This window comes from Mixophyes fleayi, chromosome 2 (genome assembly GCF_038048845.1).
Source record: "Mixophyes fleayi isolate aMixFle1 chromosome 2, aMixFle1.hap1, whole genome shotgun sequence".
Taxonomy (NCBI): Eukaryota; Metazoa; Chordata; class Amphibia; order Anura; family Limnodynastidae; genus Mixophyes; species Mixophyes fleayi.
This window is the reverse complement of record NC_134403.1, coordinates 316,184,040-316,208,205: the sequence shown is the minus strand read 5'-3', so window position 1 is coordinate 316,208,205 and position 24,166 is coordinate 316,184,040. Positions and strand designations below refer to the sequence as shown.

The 24,166-nt window shown below is 41.1% G+C and overlaps 1 protein-coding gene across 1 annotated transcript in view; it reads right to left on the bottom strand.

Annotated features, from left to right (window-relative positions):
- The window catches only part of BAZ1B (bromodomain adjacent to zinc finger domain 1B), a 55,895-nt gene that overhangs the window by 18,232 nt on the left and 13,497 nt on the right, over nucleotides 1-24,166 (bottom strand). Inside the window, exons 7-13 of the mRNA XM_075196656.1 lie at nucleotides 14,199-15,873; nucleotides 13,419-13,557; nucleotides 13,170-13,285; nucleotides 12,285-12,396; nucleotides 7,829-7,927; nucleotides 5,054-5,231; nucleotides 4,765-4,950 (exon numbers count right to left, since the gene is read on the bottom strand). Coding sequence (XP_075052757.1) covers nucleotides 4,765-4,950; nucleotides 5,054-5,231; nucleotides 7,829-7,927; nucleotides 12,285-12,396; nucleotides 13,170-13,285; nucleotides 13,419-13,557; nucleotides 14,199-15,873 — 2,505 coding nt within the window. The remainder of the gene's footprint in view (nucleotides 1-4,764; nucleotides 4,951-5,053; nucleotides 5,232-7,828; nucleotides 7,928-12,284; nucleotides 12,397-13,169; nucleotides 13,286-13,418; nucleotides 13,558-14,198; nucleotides 15,874-24,166) is intronic.

Below are 24,166 nucleotides of genomic sequence, written 5' to 3'. Positions count from 1 at the left end.
ATAATGTTCGTTAATGGAAACCTAAAATTGAAAATATTAAAGCATAATCAGCATGAGAAAAAGGTTAGACGTGTAGTGTCCTCCAAATGAATCAAAGAAAAGGATTTAGCATAAGTACAAAAATCCAGTTCACATTCATCCAATTATGGGACACTGCAATCCTGGGTATGTCCCAAAGCTGCCCATAGGGAAGGATATGCTTTGAAGTCACTGTGTGCAATACCTTCCATTCAAAACTAGATTTGGATGCAACAACCACCCAGGTAGCTGCCCAGCACAGCTGCTCAGAGGCTCCGTGCTGCGCCACCCACGAGGCACTCACTGATCCGGAAGAATGTGCTCCAATATTTGGAAGAATAGCTCTTTCTGCCCCATTAAATGACTGTTGAATTATGGAAGTAATCCATCTAGTAAAAAAGTCTGCTTAGCAACAGGCCAATCTTGCGCATCAGAGAGCCAATCGGTCATCTATTTTTCACATTTATGAAGTATATGCAGGAAGATAGTCAGAGCCCTGATAACCAATAAAAGGGACCTCTCCTCTCTGGAGGAAAAACCCAGACCTAAAAATGAAATGACCACATCCTGATTTAGGTGGAATCCTGATACATTAGAAAGAAGACGGCGCTGAACTCAAAAAATAAAAAAAATAAAATCATGACTCATTTTCAAGACCGAGCTCCAGGGTCTGAAATTCTTTTTGTACCAGAGATTGCCAAGAGAAAAACAGCCTTTCACAAATGCTACAGAATCCAACAGTTCAAAGAGTATGTTTAAGGCTGTGAAGACGGGTAAGGGTTATAGGAGGAAGGTATGTATACTACAAATTGAGCACTCACTACAAAACGTCTACTTTTTGCCCAAGCGCCAAGTTCCTTTGAAAGTAGACCAACAGGGCATAGATCTGAACCTTTAATGAACGAAGTCTCAGACTAATGTCTAGACCTTCCTGCAAAAATAAAAGTTGGCCCAAGATGGATAAAAAAAACCCCCCGAAAAAAAACAAACTTTTTTTTCAGAGATATATGAATTTTCTAGCTGTGATCATTTTTAGCTGAAACTAGCATTCTAACTTTCAGCATGGTCTCAATCAAACCATCTGATAACAATAGACCCTTACGCTTTAACTAAATCCTAATGATGAAAATGATCCTGGCAGATCTGGTCTCAATAGCCACCATAATGGGGCTTCTGCCATCTTGAGAACATTTGTGTACCAAGCAATTCTTGGCCAGACCGATGTCACTAGAATTACAAGTGCACCCTTTTATGTTTTTTAGAACCCATGGAAGTATATCTACTGGAGAGAACAGGCAATAGAGTGGATAACTATGGGACCAACATGGCATCTACCAGAAATGCCTTGCATCCCTTGTTCTTGAGCAGTAGTGCTCCACCTCGTGGTTAAGCCGATATGCCATCATAATAACATTTGGCGGACCCCACTTTTTCACAATCTGTAGATTCTGCACCCCTGGAATGAACGGAGAGATTGATGGAACAGTCCTACCCGGCTCATTATTCTGGTGGTTTCTTTTATTGTCAGGCAGCTCTTGGTTCCTCCCGGATTGTTGATACTACGATTGACTCTTTATGACCTTCACTTGCAGAACAGTCCCCTTACTAGAGCATTTAACACGGATAAGTTGAATATGCTGATGGGTGTTTTGACTCCTCCTCTAGAGACCCTGCAGATGATGCTGTCAGAAGTGATTGAAAGTTCTGTGTCGACAGCCTGATGAACGGGCTGGACAAGTGATAGTGGGATTTTTTCCATTTCGAAAAAGATATAGAACGTCTTCAAATGTTTTTTCCTTTAGGCATTTACTAGTCTCTGTAGTGAAAGAATCTTGTCTATCGACAAGAATAATCTTAGCTATCTTCGATCGAACGACCGCTGGAAAAATTTAATTTGTTGAATATCTACTATGTTTAATTTCTGTAAGTGTATAATCTACCTATGGGACTTCAGAGTCTGGGTCGTCTGCAACTTGGTCTAGACAAAAGACGACGATCTCGCCTTTTATTTATAAGTTGTCCAGACATTTACAACCTTCCTAGAACATGTGAGTATGAATGTGTCTATAAAGGCCATAAACGGCATGGAACAAGATGAGTTTATGACCAATCTCAGAGACTCCATTTTGAACCTGTCCACCTGAAGCAATGTGTTTAGGGATTTCAGGTACAAATGGGTCTGTTTTTTTGGATTTGGAAAAGATAGGAATACAATACCAACACCCCCTGCTCTTCCGGAAAAAAATAAATTGTGGAGTCTTGAGGTCTATTGTGTAGCCTCAATCCACAATTCCTCTCACCCAGGCGTCCAAAGTGGAGTCGAGCCACTGATCCATGAATAAAAGATGGTGGACGCCAACCACACAGACTCCTGGACCGGGAAAGTCTTTTTCCCCCCATTTGTTCTCCATGCAAAGCTAAGGACTGTCATCTAGGGTTGGTAACCTTAGATTTAACAGAGAAGTAAAAGCAGCAAAATCTAGGGCCTCTGGGCTTAGGAGCATCTACAGGAAGGAATAAGTTATTTTCCTTGTGACCTGATAAAATTAGATAAAATTATCTAATTTGGGCCAAAATGGACATTGCTCTCAAAAGACAGGGGACTCAAGGTCTGGGGAAGCAGTCCAAGAGATGTCTTAAGTCAAAGCGTATGCCGTACCGCAACCACGGAGCCTGAAATCTTGTACTCAAATCTGTCCAAATTAAGAGCAGCATAACCAAGATGCTCAGATTACACCTGAATGTGGTCCAAAGTTAATTCACACAATGGCTTACCAGACTGCAATTCTTCAGTGAGCTGCTCTGACCATTTCTTCACTGCTCAGGCTGTTAAAATGGGTCTAAAAGTTGCTCCAGCAGCAATATAAATATAAATTAAAATGGCTTTGCATGTCTTATGCTGCATTTAGAAATCGAATGCTTGTGGCTTTTGACAAACACGTTATGGGTACATCCACTTTAGGCACTTTTCCTTACATTCATTAGAGGATATAGTCTATGGTGTGCGTGAGATTTAAAACTTCCTATAAGGTCTAGTCCAAGTGTCCCTTAGTAATTCAACTGAGAAGGAAAAGGGGACTATTTTTCCTTTATAACAGTGAAATACCAGGAACCTGAGGCTTCTCATGGCCCTGAATGAATGTTAAGAGCATGACACAGAGCTTGTACCAAGTAGGTTACCCGCTGCTTTCTGGATAGATCGTCAAAACCTTTGGGGTTTTGTCTGTGATGAACGAAGAGGCAAATAGGTGCTACTGGCAGCTGGGGAGTAGCTAGACCTTACCCAAGGACCTGCCTTGACCAGTTTTGTCCTTCGTGTGCGACTCGGCTCCTAAGCTATTCTTTACCTGACCTGCCACCTATCACTGGAACTCTTGCATTCTGTTTTTACATGCAAGCCTGTTGCCATTTGGGAGTCGAGGGAAAGATATTCACCTACCTACAGATGTGCCTCCGGAGCAAGGTACAGTGTCTACAGATATGCAGCAATAGTGACTAGATAAACCCTGCGGAGGCCATCCCACAAAGGGAACATGAGGGCAGCAGCAAGAAGTGTCGGAGACAACACCTCTTCAGCCCACTCCATGCCATTACGCTCCGCTGCCTTGTAAAGTTGTTGCAGCAGGGAGAAAAAAAAATAAAAAAGTAATAAATGTAATTCACTCTGCCACGGGCAGCCTTGTGCAGAAGCGCCAATACAATACTGGGAACTTTGTTTAAACTGAAGTTCCTGAGGAGAGGGGATATAGAAGAGAAGGAATCTTCAGAATTTGCACAGATTTAAATTAAGCACCTAACTCCTGGAACATCCCCTATATCCCAAGGAGTACTCAAATTTAAAGAAATAAAAGTTGCCACCTTGATGTACAAGGAGCAGAATTCAAAACCGATGTATTAGTCTTCTGCCACCATGTGGAGATTCCAAGTACACAAAATACATGAAATTATGACTGTCTGAGGAACAGCCATAAAAGGGGAATTCCCATCCAAACATAAACAAATGTATTTTCACCTTCATAAGGACCCTGATGTCAGAATAAAAATATGTTTGGAACATAATGAAAGGCCTCTGTAAACGACCATATACAAGAGAAAGAATCTAAACTGTGCAGGGATAAGAGTAGACAAAAGGCACCCTGACAAAAACAAATAACCCGACAGCTTTGAAATGGCATAACACCATGACATTTAGTACAGACAAATATTCAGCACTAGTGGTACAGGACTTAGAGACTCCCAGACATTTTCTTTTTTTAAAGTTTAAGATCACAAAACAGAGAAACATGAATTCAGCTAAAGGAAAATTGCCTGTAGTCAGAGTGTGAATGCGAATGGCACAGGGGGAAAGCGACTTAAAAATAATTTTGTATATTTTTAGCAAGGTTCTCCTAAGTGTTCTGATATCATACCTGCATATAATATATCTACAACTAAACAGCTGTGCAGAGATTTTAAGGATATTAGTATAAAACTGGGATTACAAATACAAAAAAACAAAACACAAAATGAAATTTGTAAAGATACACATTTTTGTTGCTGCAAACACTGAGCTTTCTAATAGTCGTTTAAATATTTGGGGTTGCATTTTCCTAAATAAGGTTCGTTTTCGTCTTTAAATACTTCAGTTTTTCACTAAACTGCAATAAGCAAAAGCAACTATGTTATACAGCAGTCCTAGTACCTGCACTACTAATTACTCATTATACTGAACAGCAATCAGACAAACCCACATCGAGTGCAGCATACCTTTGCTTCCTCTGCCATTTTCTTCTCCTCATCCTGCTCCTCTGCTTTGGCTGCAGTCTCCTCAGATTGGGGCTTACGTTTTTTCTGCTTTGGAGCCATAAAACCCTGCAAGAACTTCTTGATGACAGCTGCTTGGAGAGAGATTATACAGTCTCCAAAATCTTTCAGGTTCTCAAGTGAACGAACCTGTCAAAAGATATTTGAAGTGGACCATTAAAGTCACTCAAGTATTAAAATGTTTGCTAAAGACTATGGTACTAGCATATGTACAATGAATACACCACTTTACCTTGGCTTCAAATTCTGATGTGTCATCCAGATATCCCAAGCCACCCTTCTGCAGCCTTGTTGCCACTTCTATTATATCACTACGCAGAAAGTTTAGGAGCTCCTGGACTCCATTGCATGTCTTCAAGCCCAGGTTTGGCTTGCGAGCAAGGTGAATGGAATGCAAAATGTCCTGATACCTGCATAACAATGCCAGAAAAGCAACACAGGTAGTTGTGAAAGTCTACTCAAAAAAAAAAAAAAAAGTCAGCATAGAATGTTTCCTGGAGACAATATTTCCTCCCATCATTGCTGCATCTATTTTCTTGCAGACAAAAATAATTGTCATTTAACAAGGGTACAAGTTCAATAACAGTAGAGAACTGTAGAAGTAAATTCAGAGTTAATGGTAAAAGATTCAAATGCTTGCCTCCCATAAATCCATGGTATGGATTACAGGAAGCAACTGAAGCCAAGACCATTCTACCAGGTGGATATACTTTTAATGGTAAATATTGTTTCCTGCAAATATCATTTGTGTAAATATGCCTAGAAGTGCCAGTTCTTCTCTGGAATGTTTTACTGTAGCCATCTCATTGAATAACTATTAAATCCTTATACTCAGCCATGTCACATAGTGTCCTCAAGAGATTACTAAATTAAGATACTTAACCATAAAAGTATTAGCTCGCAAGTACTTGTTTTTAGTGTTTGTGCTCTAAAAGTAAAGATGTTGAATTTTAATTTATACCCTGTTGCAGTGAAAAACATTTAAAAGAACATCCAGTGTTTAATAAATTAAACATACTGATCAGCCACAACATTAAAACCACTGACAAGTGAAGTGATTAACTTTAAAAAAAAAAAAAAAAAAAAAAAAAAAAAAAGGGCAAGAAAATACTTTGTCTGCATGAATGGTCTACTTTTGAGCGACAATTCTCTTGTCAGTGCTGCCTATCCTTTTGCTCTATTCACTTGATTAGTGAATGTCAAATGTATTCAAATAAAATATTTATATACTTAGGATAAATCTGTTTCTCCGATTCCTTCTGGGGAACACTGCTACCATGGGGGTTGTGTGTGGTAGGAGTAGTTTTGGCACTTAACTAGTTGTTGTGAGCTGCCGACAGACCCCTACCCCTGCCAACCCCCTTGCAACCTCAGTTTGATTAAAAAGCCCCAAAGAAGATAAGCCAATCAACCAAAAACACACAGAAGAGCAGAAGGGAGGGAACGCAGTGTCCCCCAGAAGTAATCAGAGAAACACATTTATCGTAAATATATAAATTCTTTTTTCTCTTTCCTCCATCTGGGGGACAATGTTACCATGGGCACTTTCTAAAGTAGCCTTGCTCACTGAAGGAAAAACCCTTCTGACAGCAGGTGTCCATTATTAGTCCCAGGAACGACATCCTCTGACAAGGAGTTAACTGACTTCGGGCGATTCAAGAGCCAGCCATGCCTCTCCAGAACGCAAATGGCAAATTGAAGAGGTTGTTCCAGCAATTGAGCAGACGCAACTTGGATTAACAAATCGTCCAGATAGGGTACTAATTGCACCCCTCTGGCATGAAGATAAGCCACAATAATCTTTGTAAACACCCTTGGAGCTGTTGCAAGACCGAATGGAAGAGCCCTGAACTGATAGTTAGTCGATCCCACCGTGAATCTGAGAAGAGCTTGATGCGCTTTCCAGATTGGAACATGGAGGTAGGCGTCCTTGATATCTATGGATGATGTGAACTGACCTGCCTCCAGTCTGTTGATGACATACTTCAGTGATTCCTTTCGAAATGAAGATTCAACTGCTTGAGGTTCAACACTGGCCTGAAAGAACCATCCGGCTTCTAGACCATAAAGAGGTTGGGAGTAAAACCCCCGAGTCTTTTGATCTTATGGAACCTTCACAATAACTCCCTGTGTAAAAAGAGAATCGACACAATGGAGCATTGCCTGTCTTTTCTGTGGATGGCGTGGAAAGCTGGTTACAAAAAAACGTTTGAGTGGCAGGCCTCACCAAGTCTATCATGTAACCTCTTATCATAATCCCTCAAATCCAATTGTCCTCTGATGACTCTGCCCACTGATCTCTAAACAGTAGCAGACGTCCCCCCACACCCGACGCCACTAACAGAGGAGGGGGGGCGTCATGCTGCCGGTTTATCTGGAAGCTTGGAAGGACAGCCTGAAGAGGCTGATGAAGACCTTCCAGGGTGTGATTGTCTCCTACCTCCAGACGATCTGAATCTAAATGTCAGACCTCTGCCAGAAAACTCCTTCTAGCCCACACAACCCCATGGTAGCAGTGTCCCCCAGATGGATGAAAGAAAATATAAACAAGTTTTCCACATATTGGAGATATGAGCATACCACTGACTTTTAAACAACTAGAGTCCCGATAGATTATGATCAAAAGTGCTCATATTTAGTTTGTCTATAATACCCTTCAAGGCATTTTTTTTAAATACAATATGTTTAAAATATAAAACGCATATATAATCACAAATGTTTTACATATAGAACCTAAGTTTATACTAGGTCACATTCATGTACATTACGAAACACTTAAAGCATTACACAAAGCAGTAGCCAACTTGGAGATGCAGCACCACCTAGCTATACAAATGGTATTCCCTCTCTGATCCTTCCTCTATAATATATTTCTGGTTGTGGAAATCAAGGCACTTCTAGCCAGCAACACACTGTTGAGTCCACAACTGATGACCAGAACTGGCATTTCATAGAAGAGTATTTAGATTAGCAGAACACAGACTTGTGCCAAAGTAACATAATTTACCTTATCTGTAGACGATCTCTTAGCTGGCTCTCTCTAATACCCTGAGGATGTAAACAGTCCAGAAGCTCATCCAATTCCTTCTGGGAGTCACACAGGAACCTAAGTAACACACAAGAAACCCTTGTAAGCTCTAGCTAGTAGGTACACCTTTTATAATTGAGACAGTACTGTTAACAATGACGGTAAATAATTTAATAGTAATTAAAGTAATAGTAATTTGCTCTGGAAAAATGTGGTACTATAAATAGTAAAAAGTGGATAGTTTGCAAAATTCATTTAAAATGACAAGTTAGCAGATATACGGGGAGGGGGGTAGTTTGGATAGGGAGTGTTAGTTTAACACCGCATTGAACTTTAGTGAACCTGTTTCTTTTATGCAAATACTTTCAGATGTTGAGGGTAATTGATTTTGTATGTGTTATTGCTGTTATCTGGTGGCTGAGTTTCTATGTTGAATTGTGTCATGTGTATTCCCTGGTGTTATGGCGACTGGAAAGTGGAGGGGCTCTATTAAATTTCTGACCTGGAATGTTCGTGGCCTAAATGATAAAATTAAATGGTCCTTGGTTATGTCTCAATTAAAGAAATATGAAGCGGATGTTATTTGTTTCACTTAGACTCATTTAGTGGGAGGCTAACTGTTGGCTCTTAAGAAACCATGGGTTGGATGGGCCTATCATGCTACTCACACCCACCACTCAAGAGGGGTGTCTCTCCTTATAAGTAAGAAAGTTATCTTTGCTCTGGAGGTGGTGGAATCTCACCATTAGGCTTAGCTGTATATGCCCCTCCCCTCCCTCCCTCCCTCTCCCTATAATAGTGCAGTCTTGAGAAAATGTAGTGATTTCATCTCTATCTCTTGATACACTTCTGTGATTTGCTGTGGAGACTTTAACACTGTGTTGGATCCTGTCCTGGATAGGTGGAGGAAGGCGGGAGATTGTATGCATGTTGGAAAGTCGAAATTTGCTGGTTTGGTGGATGTGTGGCGTCTGAAGCATCCGGCAGAAGTTTCTCCTGTTATTCTACCACGCGTAATGCGGGTTCCTGAACTGACTTGGGGCTCATCTCTAGGAGGTTACTGTCAGCTGTTGTGGATGTTACATATCTACCTAGAGGGATCTCAGACCATTCTCCTTTAGTATTAACTCTGAAGTTTAACACTTCTCGGGGCCAGGTATTTTGGAAACTTAACCCCTTTTGGCTGACGTTACTGAAAGGATACAACTAGACACATTAGAGTCCCAATGTGAGGGTTATTTTACCATTGATGTACATACGGCTGCTCCACCTCCAATTTGGGATTCCTGTAAGGCCTTTTTAAGGTGTTCCCTGATTAGTAGTATTCATTTTTTTTTTTTTTTTTTATAAAACAAGTCCAGGTCGCAGGGTGATGTGTTAGAAAAGGAAGTCTCGCGATTGGAGGAGGTGTATATTTCTCCTGGTATGCCATCTGACAGACAGGCCTGGTTGGTGGTACAGCGAGAGTGGTCAGACTACTTAATAGACAAATCAAGACGAAAGCTGCCGTTTGCTAAACACACTCAGTATTTTGAGGCGGATAAATGTGGTAGATTTCTGGCGTATTTGGCTAGATCAGAAAGGGTGGCGACTGTAGTGGCAGGGATTACTGATGCCTTGGGTGTTGTGCACACTGAGGAGGAGATTAGTGAGGTTTTCGATACGTATTTTAAAGATGCATATGCATCTAAGGCTGAATATTCTGATTTAGACTTGTACTTGGCAACTGTTTCCCTGCCTGAACTTAGTTCGGCTAGCAGGGAGAGCTTGGATTTATCGATCACTGATGAGATTGCTGCTGCGATCTTGGTTCCCAAATGGCAGGGCTCCAGGTGTGAACGTGGTCAATATAGAATTTTATAGGAAACATATGGGGTACTTTGTGCCTAGCTTACAATATTTATGACCTTTAGAGATTTAGGTTCTGTGTCCCCATCCATGTCAGAAGCCCTTATAGTTCTTATTCTTAAAATGGGGAAGGACCCCTTGTTCCCGGATTCATACAGACCTATATCCCTGTTGACAATGGACATCAAAATACTTGAAGATTTGGGCGTCGCGTCTGAGTCAGGCGATTGGCGAGATTGTGCATTCTGACCAAACTGGTTTTATGCCGGGAAAATCTACGGCTATAAACTTGCACAGACTTTTTTGCCAACTGCAGCTGCCCCACATGGCGGAGCAGGTGGCATTGGTGGTGTCGCTAGATGCTGCTAGGGCCTTTGATTCCGTGGAGTGGAGGTACCTGTGGGCGGTATTAGTGAAATTCGGGTTTGGCCCGGTTTTTGTCCAGTGGGTGCGATTGTTGTATTCTTGCCCACAGCCAGAGTGTGTCAATGGCTTTGTGTTTCGCCAGTTTGCCATGGGCAGAGGTATGAGAGAGGGTTGCCCCCTGTCTCCCACCATCTTTGCCTTGGCCATAGAACTGCTGGCTTGTGCCATTAGAGCAGTGTCAGATATTAGCGGATTGACGGTGGGCTGCAGGACGGACAAGATTGCCCTTTATGCAGATATGAGGTTACTTTTTTTGTCTCGTCCCGGTAGATCTTTACCTGCACTTCTCCGTGTGGTCATGATTTTTGGCTCTTATTCTGGACTTTTGATCAATTGGGACAAGTCAAGTGTGACTCCGGTGAGGGGAACTTGTCCAATGGGCCAAGTCTTGCAGACCCCCCTTAAATGGATTCCTGTATTCAAGTATTTGGATTTCTAGTGACATGGGTCAGTATATTCAGCACAATCCTCAACCTCAGATCGACTATCTTAAGAGCCGGGTTCGGGTGTGGAAACAGTTGCCATTGACAGTTATGGGTAGAATTAATTTGGTTAAAATGATAATTCAGCCAAAATTTTTATATGCTTTGCAGCAGTCGCCAAATTACATTCCTCAAAATATTCTGCGCTGTTGATCGTCTCATATAATTATTGGTGTGGGTGGAAAAGAGAGCCTGTGTCAAATTTACTACTGCGACGCTCCCGGGGGTCTGGCTCTACCGAATCTGCAGCTCTATTATGCTTACCAATTGGCAGACATTGATGTATGGCTGCGGTCTGAGGCGGGCTCAGATCTACATGACTTCCTAGTTGCTATGATAGGGTCTAGACATTCGAAGATGCAGTTCCTTTTGGCTGGTAGAAGGTCCATTGACACAGGCCTTGAGGGTGTGGCAACTTTCATCTCTGATCGGGGATGAAGTAGCCTACGACCCGTGTATTCCACTTTGGGATAATCTGGACTTTGGTGAACTTGTAAAGATGGAGGGAGCTGAAGCCTGGTGTATTTATAATGTTGTGCATATTGGGGAATTGCATGTGGTTACTGTGCTCCTTTGAACAGCTACGGTGATTATATGAGCTGCCCAGTGATTATCTCTTCAGGTATTTGCAGTTGAGGCATGCTTTGACCTCGCAGTTTCGGGGGGCCGTTCCGAGTTTTAGTCCAGATTCTTTACGGGTGCAGCCGTCTGATGCTGGGCCCGAGGCGGCAAATTTTGTCCATGTATACAATTCTGCTGGAAGGTTCTGGTAGGAGTGGCTTGCTGTATTGCAGCACCTGCAGGAAATTGATCTTGGGGAAATGGACGATAAAACTTTGGGTATTATTTTGAACATTCCGGGTCGGGTCATCGCCTCTGATTTAGTTTCGTCAGGTCCAGGTTTTCTTTTGACATAAGAGTATTTCACTCCCCTTCGACTCTAAATTTAGTGGGGGTCAGTTGGTTCTGTGTCCTAAATGTGGGAGCGAGGGGGGGAACGGACTTTTGGTATATGCTCTGGAAGCGCCCGTTGGTTTCCTCCATCTTGAGAGGTGGGGGATTGTATAATTCGATTGGAGTGGGAGTGTGTGCCATCACACCACACAACTATGTATATTTGGTCTGGGCCTGAACAAGGACATTCATAAACTCATTAGACTGCTCATTACTATACTTATGTTGGCAAAGGTGGACATTGCAAGGAGGTGGATGGCTCCGGAGGGTCCGGGCTTGAAAGACTGGATTAATCTTGTTAATGACAGATGATGAGCGATTCATGTACACTAGCAGAAATCTAGTTGATAAGTATGAAAAGATTGGATATAGATGGAGACCGTCCCCTTATGTTACTGAGTGATTGGGGGAGGTGGAACTCTTAGGAATATTATATCCGGGGCAGGCACCCAGCCGCTATTAATATTTCGATGCCCCTTTATATGCTGTATCTAGGCAGATCGTACGGAATGCCTTTTTTTCTGACGTATGATGCATTTTGATTATGTATAATCTTATGACACTGCTAGTACCCATGTGTGGGTTTATTTTATTATAGCCCAATATTATGGGCTCTTCTGTTAAAGAAAAAAAAACAAAAAAAATTTCCGATGAAAAACAAACACCCCCCCGATTAGTATCTTCTATTAATTATTGCAAAGAGGGGAGGGTTGGGGTCAACTAACCAGAGATTTTGTCCCTGTTTAGGTACTGTGGTCTCCACCTGTCTCTCATCCTTCTGTATGGAATCCTCTGGGCCACCAACACTACTGTCTGCATCTTCACTCTCCATATTACCTGAATAAGAAAGGGAAACATTCTAACACATTCCTAGCCAGTGCAGTATCATACAATTTTCTTTTATAAAGGGTTTTCAATTCCTTATTATAAAAAGGTGTGGCGAGGGGCGACAGGGTTCTCTCTCTGAATTACAAAAATAGGGCAAGTACATACTAAGCAAAATAGCATCTTCTATACCAAATATAGCAGGATGAACAGCAGCACAGAGTGGTCTACTTTAGGTGTCCTATCTGGAGCAGGAGATCAAACATATAGACAGCCATCCTAGCTGTAACCATAATGTGAAGGACACGGCTAACTTCAGTGATAGAACTATACTTTTACCTAGTATGTATTTACCTAGTATGTACACTTAGTGTTTGCATCGGACTACAGATAAAAGGAGGTGTTCTATAAATGCTTAAAGGGGCTAAATAGTAAACGCTGCTTATTCCATAGCTGTCTGCCTAATGAAGTTCTGTTGCTGTGTAGCGTCAGACAGAATTATTAATGCATTAGTGATTTCAAAGACTAACAGCAGATTTTGAAAATCTATATATGTAATAAAAACAATGGCACATCCATGTCAGAGAAATGCTTTGTTCCGATCTTATTGTGCATGAATATCAAGTATCACATCTTTTTGTCAATGTAAGTGGTTGTACATGAATGAAATCTCATGATACCTTGGCGGAGGTAGTAATGTCCCAGCTCACAAAAATACATTTAGAGATTTTACACTGTGTCAAGGTTACAAAAAAGGGAAAATATCCTAAGCAGCAAATTCATACCTTCTGCGTCTTGTTCTTCATCTTCTTCAGGAAGACTGAAGCTATAATTAATACTGTCAAGCACCCAGCCCTTCTCAATGAACAGCCCAGGAGCACCATCTGAGAACAGCCAATATCTGCAAATAAATCGTTGAAGACTAAGAACATTAGCATTTAGGCATGTTATTTTCAAAGGCATATGGCCCTAATAAAAGATATAGCAAAAAAAAAAAAAAAACACATTCATGGGAGACCCTTTTAAAGTTTTACCTGTTGTGGTTACGGTCTGTGCCAATTGGTGACCTTCTCAATACTTGCTTGGCTTTGGCAATCCCTTCATGAAAAGCTTTCTCTGCAGAGGCTTTCTGTTTGCGCAACCTGTCCTCTTCTGCCTCTCTTTGAAACCTTTCTGCAATGGACAGAATGCAATGTAAAACGACCATTGACAAACATGTTTCAAAAGCTTTAACTAAATTCATAGATTTTGTTATGCATGTTTCATGTTTGGTTATGTGATAAGCCAATACAGAGCAACTGTACAGCTCAAGCACTTAACTGTACCTTGGTGTTATAAGGTACAAGTTTAAATGCACACAATGACAAGTTCTGTTAAATCAAAAATCTTAACCTCAGCTGCCTCATGTTTTTTTGCAACTTGTTTTGTAGAGTGTAGAGTGTTGGGGGGGGGGGGGGGTCAACTTTTTGGGTACAATTTGTCTACATAGAGTGGTAGCAACAAAACACTAATTCAAAAGCAAACATTGCTTGTGTTACAAAATATTGATACCAATACATCTGGGCTTGTGGCTCAATAGATAGCAATATTTTAGAAACATTGCAGTGCACATAAAAAGGTCTACTTATGTAATTTTGATATCTGCATGTGAAATCAGAATATAATTTAAAAAAAAAATGGCCTGTTCTACACCAAAGTCCATAATGTAATTAATGGAGCAGACACTTCATTGACGTGGATCCATGAAAAACCACAAAGAAAATGAAAATAAAATAAAAAAATAGGTAAAGACTAAACAGCAGATCACTGCTAACCTTTTGTAAGTTTTTCATGTTCCTCCTTTTCTTTCTTTGCTTGCATCGCCTGCAGCCTCCTGCTCTTCACAGCACTGATCATATCATCTGGTTCCTGCTCTACTGGTGGTTGCTCGGGTTTGTTCACTTTTTCAACTTTCTTAGGAGATGGTTTGGATTGTACATTTTCCTCCTTACCCTTGGCTCCCAGCTCCTTTCTCTTCTGTTTTTCTGCACGCTTTTTATCATTTTCTTCTTTTAGCATAGCAAGCCTCTCTTTCCAGAGCTCAGCTGATTGCTGCTGCTTACCATCCACATGGTCCTGAACAGAGTAGGTCATAAGTATACGGTGACAAAGAGCAACAAGGATGTGAAGCTTTTCCGCTGTAGTCAGCTCAAAAAACTCTGAAGTCTCCAGCTTCTCCAGGAATTCATCTTCCACTTCATCATCCTGGAAGACGGCTGATCCCTCGCTCTCCTCATCCCCCTTATCTGAACAGTTACTTTCCCCAGCTGGTAAGTCAGACTTACGGAGGCATAGACGGACCAGTTCAGAGGCAGAGTGCATGGTAAGAGGGATTTCAGACAGCTTCATACCAAGTTCCCCATAGTCTTCAGCAATTTCATCTTGCAGGAGTGTCTGTAGAAGCACGACAAGCACTCTGTTAAGATACAGAAAACCACCCTTTTCAGAAGCAAGAGCCTCCATTAGTGAAACAGCAGTCACTGGGTGCTGACCATCTGGAAGCAGCAGGTCAGAATAACAGCTGAGAAACTCGACCACCATAGCTACATCACCAAATAATGTATTTGGCAACCCCTCAGGGGTATCCACCAATTTAAATGTTGGCAAGTTCTTGCCGGTCAATTCCTGATCCTCAAACCTTTTCTGTTTCTCCAGTCGTTCTTGTTTTTCTTTCTGCTTGCGCTCCCGTGCCTTTTCTTTAATACGAGCTTTTAGCGCCTCTCGCTTCTGCCGCATGTGCGCTTCTCTCTGTTCCTCTGTCATCATAGCCCAGCGTTTCCGTTCCTCAAGCATCTCATAGCGTTTCTGCACCAATTCTTTAAGCTCATCGGGCAATCTGCCACGGTCTTCATCAGAAAGAAGTCTTGCCGCTTTAGAGATAACGGCAGAGAGAGCACTCTTTCGATCTTCACGGTTCTTGTTCTCACGATAGTATGAAATCAAATGGAGAGCAGCAGGAGGAAGTCTTTTATGTGGCTTACTAGTTGACTTGGGGGTGGCAGAAGTTTTAGATGTTCGTGCCACTTTAGTGGTACTCTTTGCCATATCCAACAAGGTCATCTGCTTCAGTTTGGAGCTTTTCAGGCCTTTTTTAAGGGAAGAAGTCTTACCAGATACTTTCTGGCCATTGATCAGCTGTGTCTTCCCACTTTTTTTTTTCCCTGTAGTAGAGCTTTTCTTGAGGTTGGCATTAAGTTTAGGACTCATGATTTTCATTAATTGTTCAAGCTCCTCTTCTGAACATTTACCTTCTAGGCCTTTTAGTTTTATAGGAGAGCCATGGACTATTGTTTTCTTCAGGTTTACTTGACACCATAAGGTAGGGCTGAGTGGGGCTTTGCCTTTTAGAGCATTTTTATCTCCATCTAATTTGGCTTTCTTGGATGGCTTCTGGTCAGGAGATCCTATGCTTTTTCGTTTTGTTGCTGAAGTTGGATTTAAAGTCATGTACTAAAAAGTAAAACCAAGAAGGAAAAAAATAGTTATGCCGCAAATCAGTTTACAAATAAAATCAGAACAGGGACACTTTGAAAGACCAATAAAGATCAGACTTAATAGATCAATAGCCAATTTTTGCAAAATACATAAAAAAGGGGCAAGATATACAAAATTTTTTTTTAAATATTTGGAGTTCCACATTGTTTTCATGAAAATGGAATTATTTTGTACTGCTGCTAATTCTTTTTTTTCTGAACCCATTGGGGGACACAGACTGGGATATAGACACTCCAAGACACTGGCACTTAAAATAATAATGATAAAAAAAAAATAAAAAAAAATCATTGTCCCTCGTATCCCCAGCCTGAAGGCAACGCAGTTATTTTTCTAACCAAGACCCACAAGAAAAACCCGATAAGATAATGCGAGTTTAAAAATCTAATTTTACTACTCATCCAAATGGAGGACACCAAGACCACAGGGATGTCCTAATGCAACCCCTCGGGTGTTTATACACAGTTACAGGGCGCAGCATCCTCCAAGCAAGACAGTCACCTTTGGATATAAAAACATTAAACCTGAACTCTTGTAAACGTATGAAAAAAAACAAGTGTCTGCCAGACAGAGTTCAGCAGAAGAACGGTGTTGCTCCACCCATGATGCTCTTAGCTGACAAAAGGAGTCTTCACTATACAAGGAACAAGTTTCCCCACTCCAGTGTAATCTATATAATCTCTTCAGATGTAAGGTGACCTATCCAGAAACATTGTATAGGATCAGAAGACAAGTCATCCCACCATCTAATGTTCTTTGGACACATCTTATCGCCCTGACCAACATGCAGTAAGAGAAAAGAACACCAACTATGAAGACTGACTCACCCAATGTCCTGATCAACTTGGCATCTAGTAACAACCCTTGTCTGAAAAGTTGAAATAGTGCAGAGAAGAGTACGGTTTTCTTTCAGAAGAGGTTGGTAGAGAACTGAACCTTGAGTGGACTGTCAACCATGAACCAGGCCACCCATTAGAACAGTAGGAGATAGAAGTTGGAAACCTAATCTCACACCAAGAACATAGGTCTGCAAAACCAAAGAAAAGGACTGCAAAAAAACAGTCCTTCATGCCCTAAAGTGGACCCCGATAACTCTATTTTTAAGAATCATGGCTACTAGTGTAACACTGTTAGAGCAAACTGCATGAATATCTGATGGCAGTACTGTCCCAGGGTAAGCAGATCCATCCGTCATGATGGCCTGTCTGGTGCCAAACACGCAGATCCCTCTTTAAGGAAAACACACGGCAGCACTGTAACTGGCAAAAGCTAAATCAGATACTTCCTATATGGTTATGCAAATCCTAAAGTTTACCGAACCCCCAGGACAATGTTGTCTCCACACTCTGCTGTACGCTATAAGCATCCTCCCCCTCAGATCTGGGAGGGGCGCGGGCAGTGGCAAGACATAGCTTTCATGAGTAAACACCACCGCAAGACCCTGAACGGACACTACTAAATGTCAGATTTGCCTCAGCCTGGGAAGCCTTGCTAGTGGTCGGGACAGGCTGTGAACATGGAACGTGTGATGTGCTTAGAGAAAGAAGGTTTACCTACGTCTCTGGTAGGAGTCATTATCCAAATGAGTTTGGCTACGTCACCAGTGACTTAGCCCAAGCCGGTTCTATCAAGGCCGCTGATCACGGAAATCTACCTCACTGCGGCACACAGGGCCATCCAGGTAAGACCGATCACAATATAATTTAGGGTCATTCCACATCAAATGAACACAATTTCAAATAAATATGTACACTGGTTTTGAAGTCATATGCGCCTTTAAAGTTGCACTTTAACAAATTTGCTTTTAATGTTTGTTTGTTTTTAAATTGCATTTGTAGATCACCTGATTGAGCTAGAGATTTCATTTGAACCTCTTTCTATAGTCTTTGCTATGATAACAGCAGTATGTGTCAATAAAAATTAAAAATGTAAGATTTTCACAATCAATTTTGATTCTCAAAAAGCCATATTTAATTTTTGAAAAAGCCATCTCAAACATTGTTCATACTGTTAATAAATCCCCAAAGTTTTATTATGGGATCATCTGGTACAAAAGCTTTCAGTTTAACGGTGTTAAAATAATGAAAATGAGAACTATCTAGGCCTGTTCATTAGTTTTTAATTTATCTCCTTAAACAATTCATTTGATGTATATGTATAATGACAGGCAGCACAGTAGCCTAGTGGTTAGCACTTCTGCCTCTCAGCACTGGGGTCATGAGTTCGATTCCCAACCATGGCCTTATCTGTGTGGAGTTTGAGGAAACCCACACAAACACAGGGAGAACATACAGTGTGCTCCGGTTTCCTCCCACATTCAAAAGACATACAAGTAGGTAAATTGGCTACTATCAAATTGACGTGTGTGTGTGTGTGTATATATATGCGAAGGTATTTAGACTAAGCTCCAATGGGGCAGGGTCTGATGTGAGTAAGTTTTCTGTACAGCGCTGCAGAATTAGTGGCGCTATATAAATAAATGATGATGACAGTATGTTAATACAGAAATATTTAAAACATTTGTGACAAGTTTATGTCTTTCACTTATTTTAAGAAGGCTTACTACAGAACATTACCATTTGGTGCTGCTACTCTGGATGGATGGTGCTAAATAATGGGTTGGAACTGCCTAAAGGCTTCATTTGTTTTTAGTATTTCTATTTCAGAAAGGATGTCCATTCAACCTGTTGGGAGTCAACGGATTCACCTTACACATAACATCTACCATAGTGATCCATAAAACATCCGGCTTCCTTGGGTATGAAAAAGATGGTGGCGGACCTGCTGGGTGGTAGAATGTCACTTTCACTTCAATGTTTTCATCTTTCTCTAGAAAGAATGCGAGCCACCATTTGTGGTCATAGACAACAGTTACAAACCCTCTGATGTCAAGTGGGAGCTGATACTACATTAACTTAAGGAACTGAACAATGACCCTATCGCTCTTTTTTAAAGTGGCCCAATAATTTACACATCCATTCTGAAACAGTTCTCAACCTCTTATGAGATTAGCCTTTTTAAATTGGTTGAAAAAAATGTACCGTATTTCCCCATGTATATGACGCTCCACTGTATAAGATGCACCTATATAAATCATGTGAAAAAATTGAGGATAAACATTATCCTCAATTTTTTCACAGAGTATTTGAGAAACTTATACAGAGGAGAGACAACGCTATAGTGAATTCTGACTTACCCTGTCAGATGATTCCTCTGTCTGGTAAAGTCTTCTGTCTTCTCTCGGTCTGATCCTGATGCTGGAAACCCGATTAAGGTCCTCTCTGCGATGTCCGGATGTCCTTTCAGGACCTTGACAAAGTCCTGAAAGGACATCTGGACATCTCAGAGAGGACCTTAATCGGGTTTCCAGCATCAGGATCAGACCAAGAGAAGACAGAAGACTTTACCAGACAGAGGAGTCATCTGACAGGGTAAGTGCTACTACCCCTGTATAGGACGCACCCAGTTATTAGACCCCAAATTTTGGAGGAAAAGGTGCGTCTTATACATGGGGAAATACGGTAACATAAAAAGGTACCGGTCACTTTCCTCCATCTTTATTCTTCTTTACTTCTCTAAACTAATTTAAACACCACAGCAGGCTCGGACTGGGCTGCCGGGGAGTCAGGGAAATAATTCCCATGAGACTCTGCTGAGGGGTGAGATAAGCATGTGCTGAGCTCTGAATGGAGGAGCCCATCACATGCGCTTATGACCCGTGGAGATCACGGGTCAGAGGCAGTCTGATGGCCTGTGCCTTATCTTCTCTGCTGGAAGAGTGAGGCTTCTTCTTGAGTACAGTGTTGCTCCCAGGCTGCTATCTTACCCTCCAAGCACCCCTTTTCCAAGTTGCTGTTCCTCCCTGCTCCCAGCACACATTCCCCCAGTCTGATACTCCCCTATAATTAAACACTTCGCTTTTTCAAAAGTGAAACAAATGGCTAAAGGTCAGGTTAGGTTTGGGTGGGCTCAAATTAGTGTCCAAGGAGCTTTTCTTCACTAATTAAAGCCCACCCAAACCTAACCACTGATAGTGGTCCAGGGAAATGTAAATAAGTCTATCCAACACAATTTAAGTGTCTTCCCATGGAGAATATCTTTCCACTTAAGTTTGCACGACTGCTCAGAAGTAGGAGCAGGCTCTGTCTGTAAAATATCATCCATAAGCACACCTGAAGAGGAACATGCATTCCTCTAATGAAGTGAACTTAGAAAAATATTGTTTTGTTGATTTTCTCAGATGTGTAGTGCCTCAATAAATACAATTTTCATCAAAAGATTAAATATTTAGGCATCCATGTCACTGAGCAATACAGCCAGCTTTTTCAAACTAATTACCTTAAACTGCTCTCCGAGGTTAAATGTGACCTAGAAACCTGGAATGAACACCTCATCTCCTGGATAGGTCGCATAAACTCTTAAAATGAACATGTAACCCAGATTTCTCTATCTTTATCAAGCCTTACTTATACGTATCCCTCCCTATGCGGTTAAATATTTACAACACTACACATCACAATTCATATGGGGCAAGAAATGCCTCTGAGTTCGGCTCCTTGTCCTACAGAGATCGGCACAGGGCAGAGGCCTAGGGGTTCCCAATGTTAAACATTATATCTTAGTGGCACAACTCACCCAATGTGTTTTGTGGAACACTCCTGGCTCCTCCAGATTCTGGGTTTTGATGGAAGCAGAGAGCTTGGGTATCGCCTCCATCTCCTCGTCCTAAACGTACGCACTCTGCTACTTGTCATCCAGTTGTAGCGCACTCCTTATCCTCTTGGTATCAAACGAATACAAGATTTAAAGTGGCTCCTGCTCCTAGCCCAGTCATTCCACTCTTTGACAATCCTAAATTTTCACCAGGTTGTATGTTGTCATCTTTTGAGCCTTGGAAACGGAAAGGGGGTACGCTATCTTAAGGATATTACTAGGGACCTTTCCTTACCTTCATTTGAGGACCTAAAACCAAAATTTGCTAAACCCAATACACATTTTTTCAATATTTACAACTAAGGAATTTTCATTTCACTTATAAATCAAGTTTAAGTTCCAGACCATTGACCTTTTTCAAGTTGCTTTCTCTTCGGCGGTCTTCTACTAAAGGTCTCATATGCCTACTGTATTGGGAACTTAAGGTCCCAGATGCACACGACCAGAACTCACATGAACGAGCTTGGGAGGAGGATCTGGGGGAGATCCTGGATGAAGAGGATTGGGAGAAAATAACTAAGACTGCTTTAAGTTCTAATTGTGCAAAAATAAAAAGGCAACGCATATGAACTCTTGTTTCGCTGGTATTTGGTTCCAACTAAACTATAAAAAAATAAATAAATGTATGACTCATCCAGTCGTTGCTGGGGAGGACGTCCAATGAATGGTTCCTTTCCTCCACATACGGTGGCAATGCCCCAATTTAGCCCCGTTCTGGATGGAAACTTTGCATCACAGTTATTGCAACTTGATATCTTTCTCCACCAGGTTCTTCCTCCTTCCACCTGGGATCCCATCTGCTACTAACCACCAAATGAAGATGTTTAGACACAGTTCCTGCTGCCCTATGTCAAACAGCCACTGATTGGAAGCAATCCAATACACCAACATAACAGTCAATCATTGATAGAATCTGGTACATGTATAAAATGGAACACGTGACTAGCATTATTCACAATACATATAAATCATATAACAAAGTCTGGGTACCTTGGGCCTCCTATTTTCATATTCAAACACCCTTCTTATAGCTACCTGGAACCTCTCCTTTACCCCAACCCCTTCCCTCTCTCCTCTTACTTTGATTTCCTGTCTATTTTTTCTACCTAGCAGCTTGCCACACTGCCCTCCTCTCTAATAGTGTCCATTCTATTTCTCTTCTATAAAACTGGTTCAGCGCCTATAATTAGAAGTCCTTTAGATAGATGCTTAGCGTATCTTTTGTAACCACTAGCTCCTACCTATGACATTTGTTTCTAAATATTTTGCTCTATTTGAGTGTTTGAGTGTGAATCTTTGCAAAAAATAAAGTCTTAAGTTTGAAAAAAAAAAAAAAAAAATCACTCAACTTAAAGCTCTTGTAGCAGATGATCCCAAATCAAACTTTGGGGATTTAGTAGCAGTATGAACAGTATGAGACGTTTTTGTTTTTTTTATTTATTGAAACATACTGCTGTGTTATATACAATTAAAAAGTGTTACTTTCAAGGCATACAACTTGAAAACCAGTGTACATAGCCTAAAATTTGGGCGTTTTCTTTACACCCATGGCAGAATTTATTATACCAAATTTCATTACAATTTGAAACTTTTAGTTTGAAACCCTGTGTTGATTTGATGTGGAATGACCCTTCAGAATTACATTTATAGTCTAGTGTTGCAGACTGTCCAGAGGATACTTTAGTTTTGGAAGTCACTTTCTGAGCCAAAGTGGTGAAATTGCAACACACACAGCACTAACCAGAGAAAAAGAGCAATGAAATTACCCCACCAATTAAAAAAATAGAGGTGTAAATATTGTAGTAAACTCTGATGTTGTATATTACATACAATCTACTGCATGTGTGGCTCTATTTCTTTAGTAACTACTCAAGTAACCAAGGCAGGACAGAATGAAGTGAATAAATAAAAATAGAGAAAACAGAATAAATAAGTTACGCCTATTGATTTTCCAAGTAATACAAGAGGAATAAAGACAGCAGGAGAGAACTGAGGAAGCTCTCCAAACTACAGGGTAGGAGAATGTAAGACCATGGCAGTAACCTCTTGCTTTGTTAACACTTCCAGGAAGTAATCTGTCAGATTTGCTCCTGCAGACCTTACTAACCGCTCTGCACACGGTCAGCCCTAGCTAGCTGTTCTGTCCATTAGTGCAGATCCGCTGTGGCTGCCATCCACCTGCTGAGGTGTAGTCTTCCAACAAAGAACTGCTACTTGCTAAGGCGGAAGCACAGTGTGCGACGTGCACATGCAGGCTCCTCTCCACCCAGAGCTGCAGCTTTCTGTGTCCATTTGTGTGTGGAGAGGATTGCAGTGCTGGCTGAGTAAGGAAATCCAGAAGGCTACTCTCACCTCAGCTCAAGGATCCAGAGAGGAGGAAGCCCACAGGTATTCACTTCCTTGGAAGTGTACCTGAGCAATGCCAATAAAAATAAAATAGCAAAGGGCAACAGTCCTAAGGAATAAAACACCCTATCGGTAAAAAATAAATAAAACAAATAGAATGGTTCTAGATGGAAGGAGCTATCCACTCAGTTTAACATTTAAATTCCACATACTACACCTCATGGTGGGGCAGTGAAAGAAGGTTTTTTTTGTTTTTTTAAAGGCCAGTGGGCATCTATGCTCCATGATCTCCACATCTGTCAATCGGATGAATGAAGCACAATCTTGGTTAGCAAGATGAATAAAGTGACAAGGTAAAACAAACAAGAAAGGCACCAGCTACGTTTCAATCCAACGATCATGTTTTATTTTACCAAAACACATTGCATCTGTTTATTTGATTTTCTAAACTTCCTAAAAATCTTAAACGATTGAACAGGGTTTGGTAAATCTGGAAGAGTGTATGCACTCAGGACCACCTGTCCAACATTTCTGCTGATCGTTTCCGCCAACATATTGCAGCAGTGTAGGCAAAAATCACAACCTTTTCAGCAGATGGCTGGTTATGAGAGATAAGATGACAGATCTTAGTGTAAATTGTATAACACATGAATCTGTACTTTCAATGGTTAGTGAAACAGATATTGCATCTGAAGTATAATTGCACAGGTGTGTACACAGCTTTACCCTCCACCCCCTAACGGAAGACTAAATCCTGACAAAACTGCACTGCTCAATATTGTGCCAAGACTTCCAACTGCCTGTTTAAAAGGAACCACTTCAGGTTCCAAAGAATTGAGCATTATCGATCAGGCTGGAGATGTGTATCCTGTTTTAGACAATCCAATTCTGAAATACCATGGCAGATTAGATTTTAGCCCTTATTTCCTCCACTTGATGACTAAATGAGATGTCGCACTTAGCAATTGCTGCAATAATGCCTGTTACCTTGGGTTCCAGAGTGTTTTGAAGTGGGTCTCCAAAAAAGCAGAGGCTGACGCTTGGGTCTCCAGTGGAATGCCCACCCCTGACCATGTATATACACATTTAAAAACAGACGACATTAACCAGTCCTAGAATATACTAGGCATATTAACTAACAAAAATAAGTCTCTAGCATCAGTATCATTCATATTACAAATGTATCAAATGG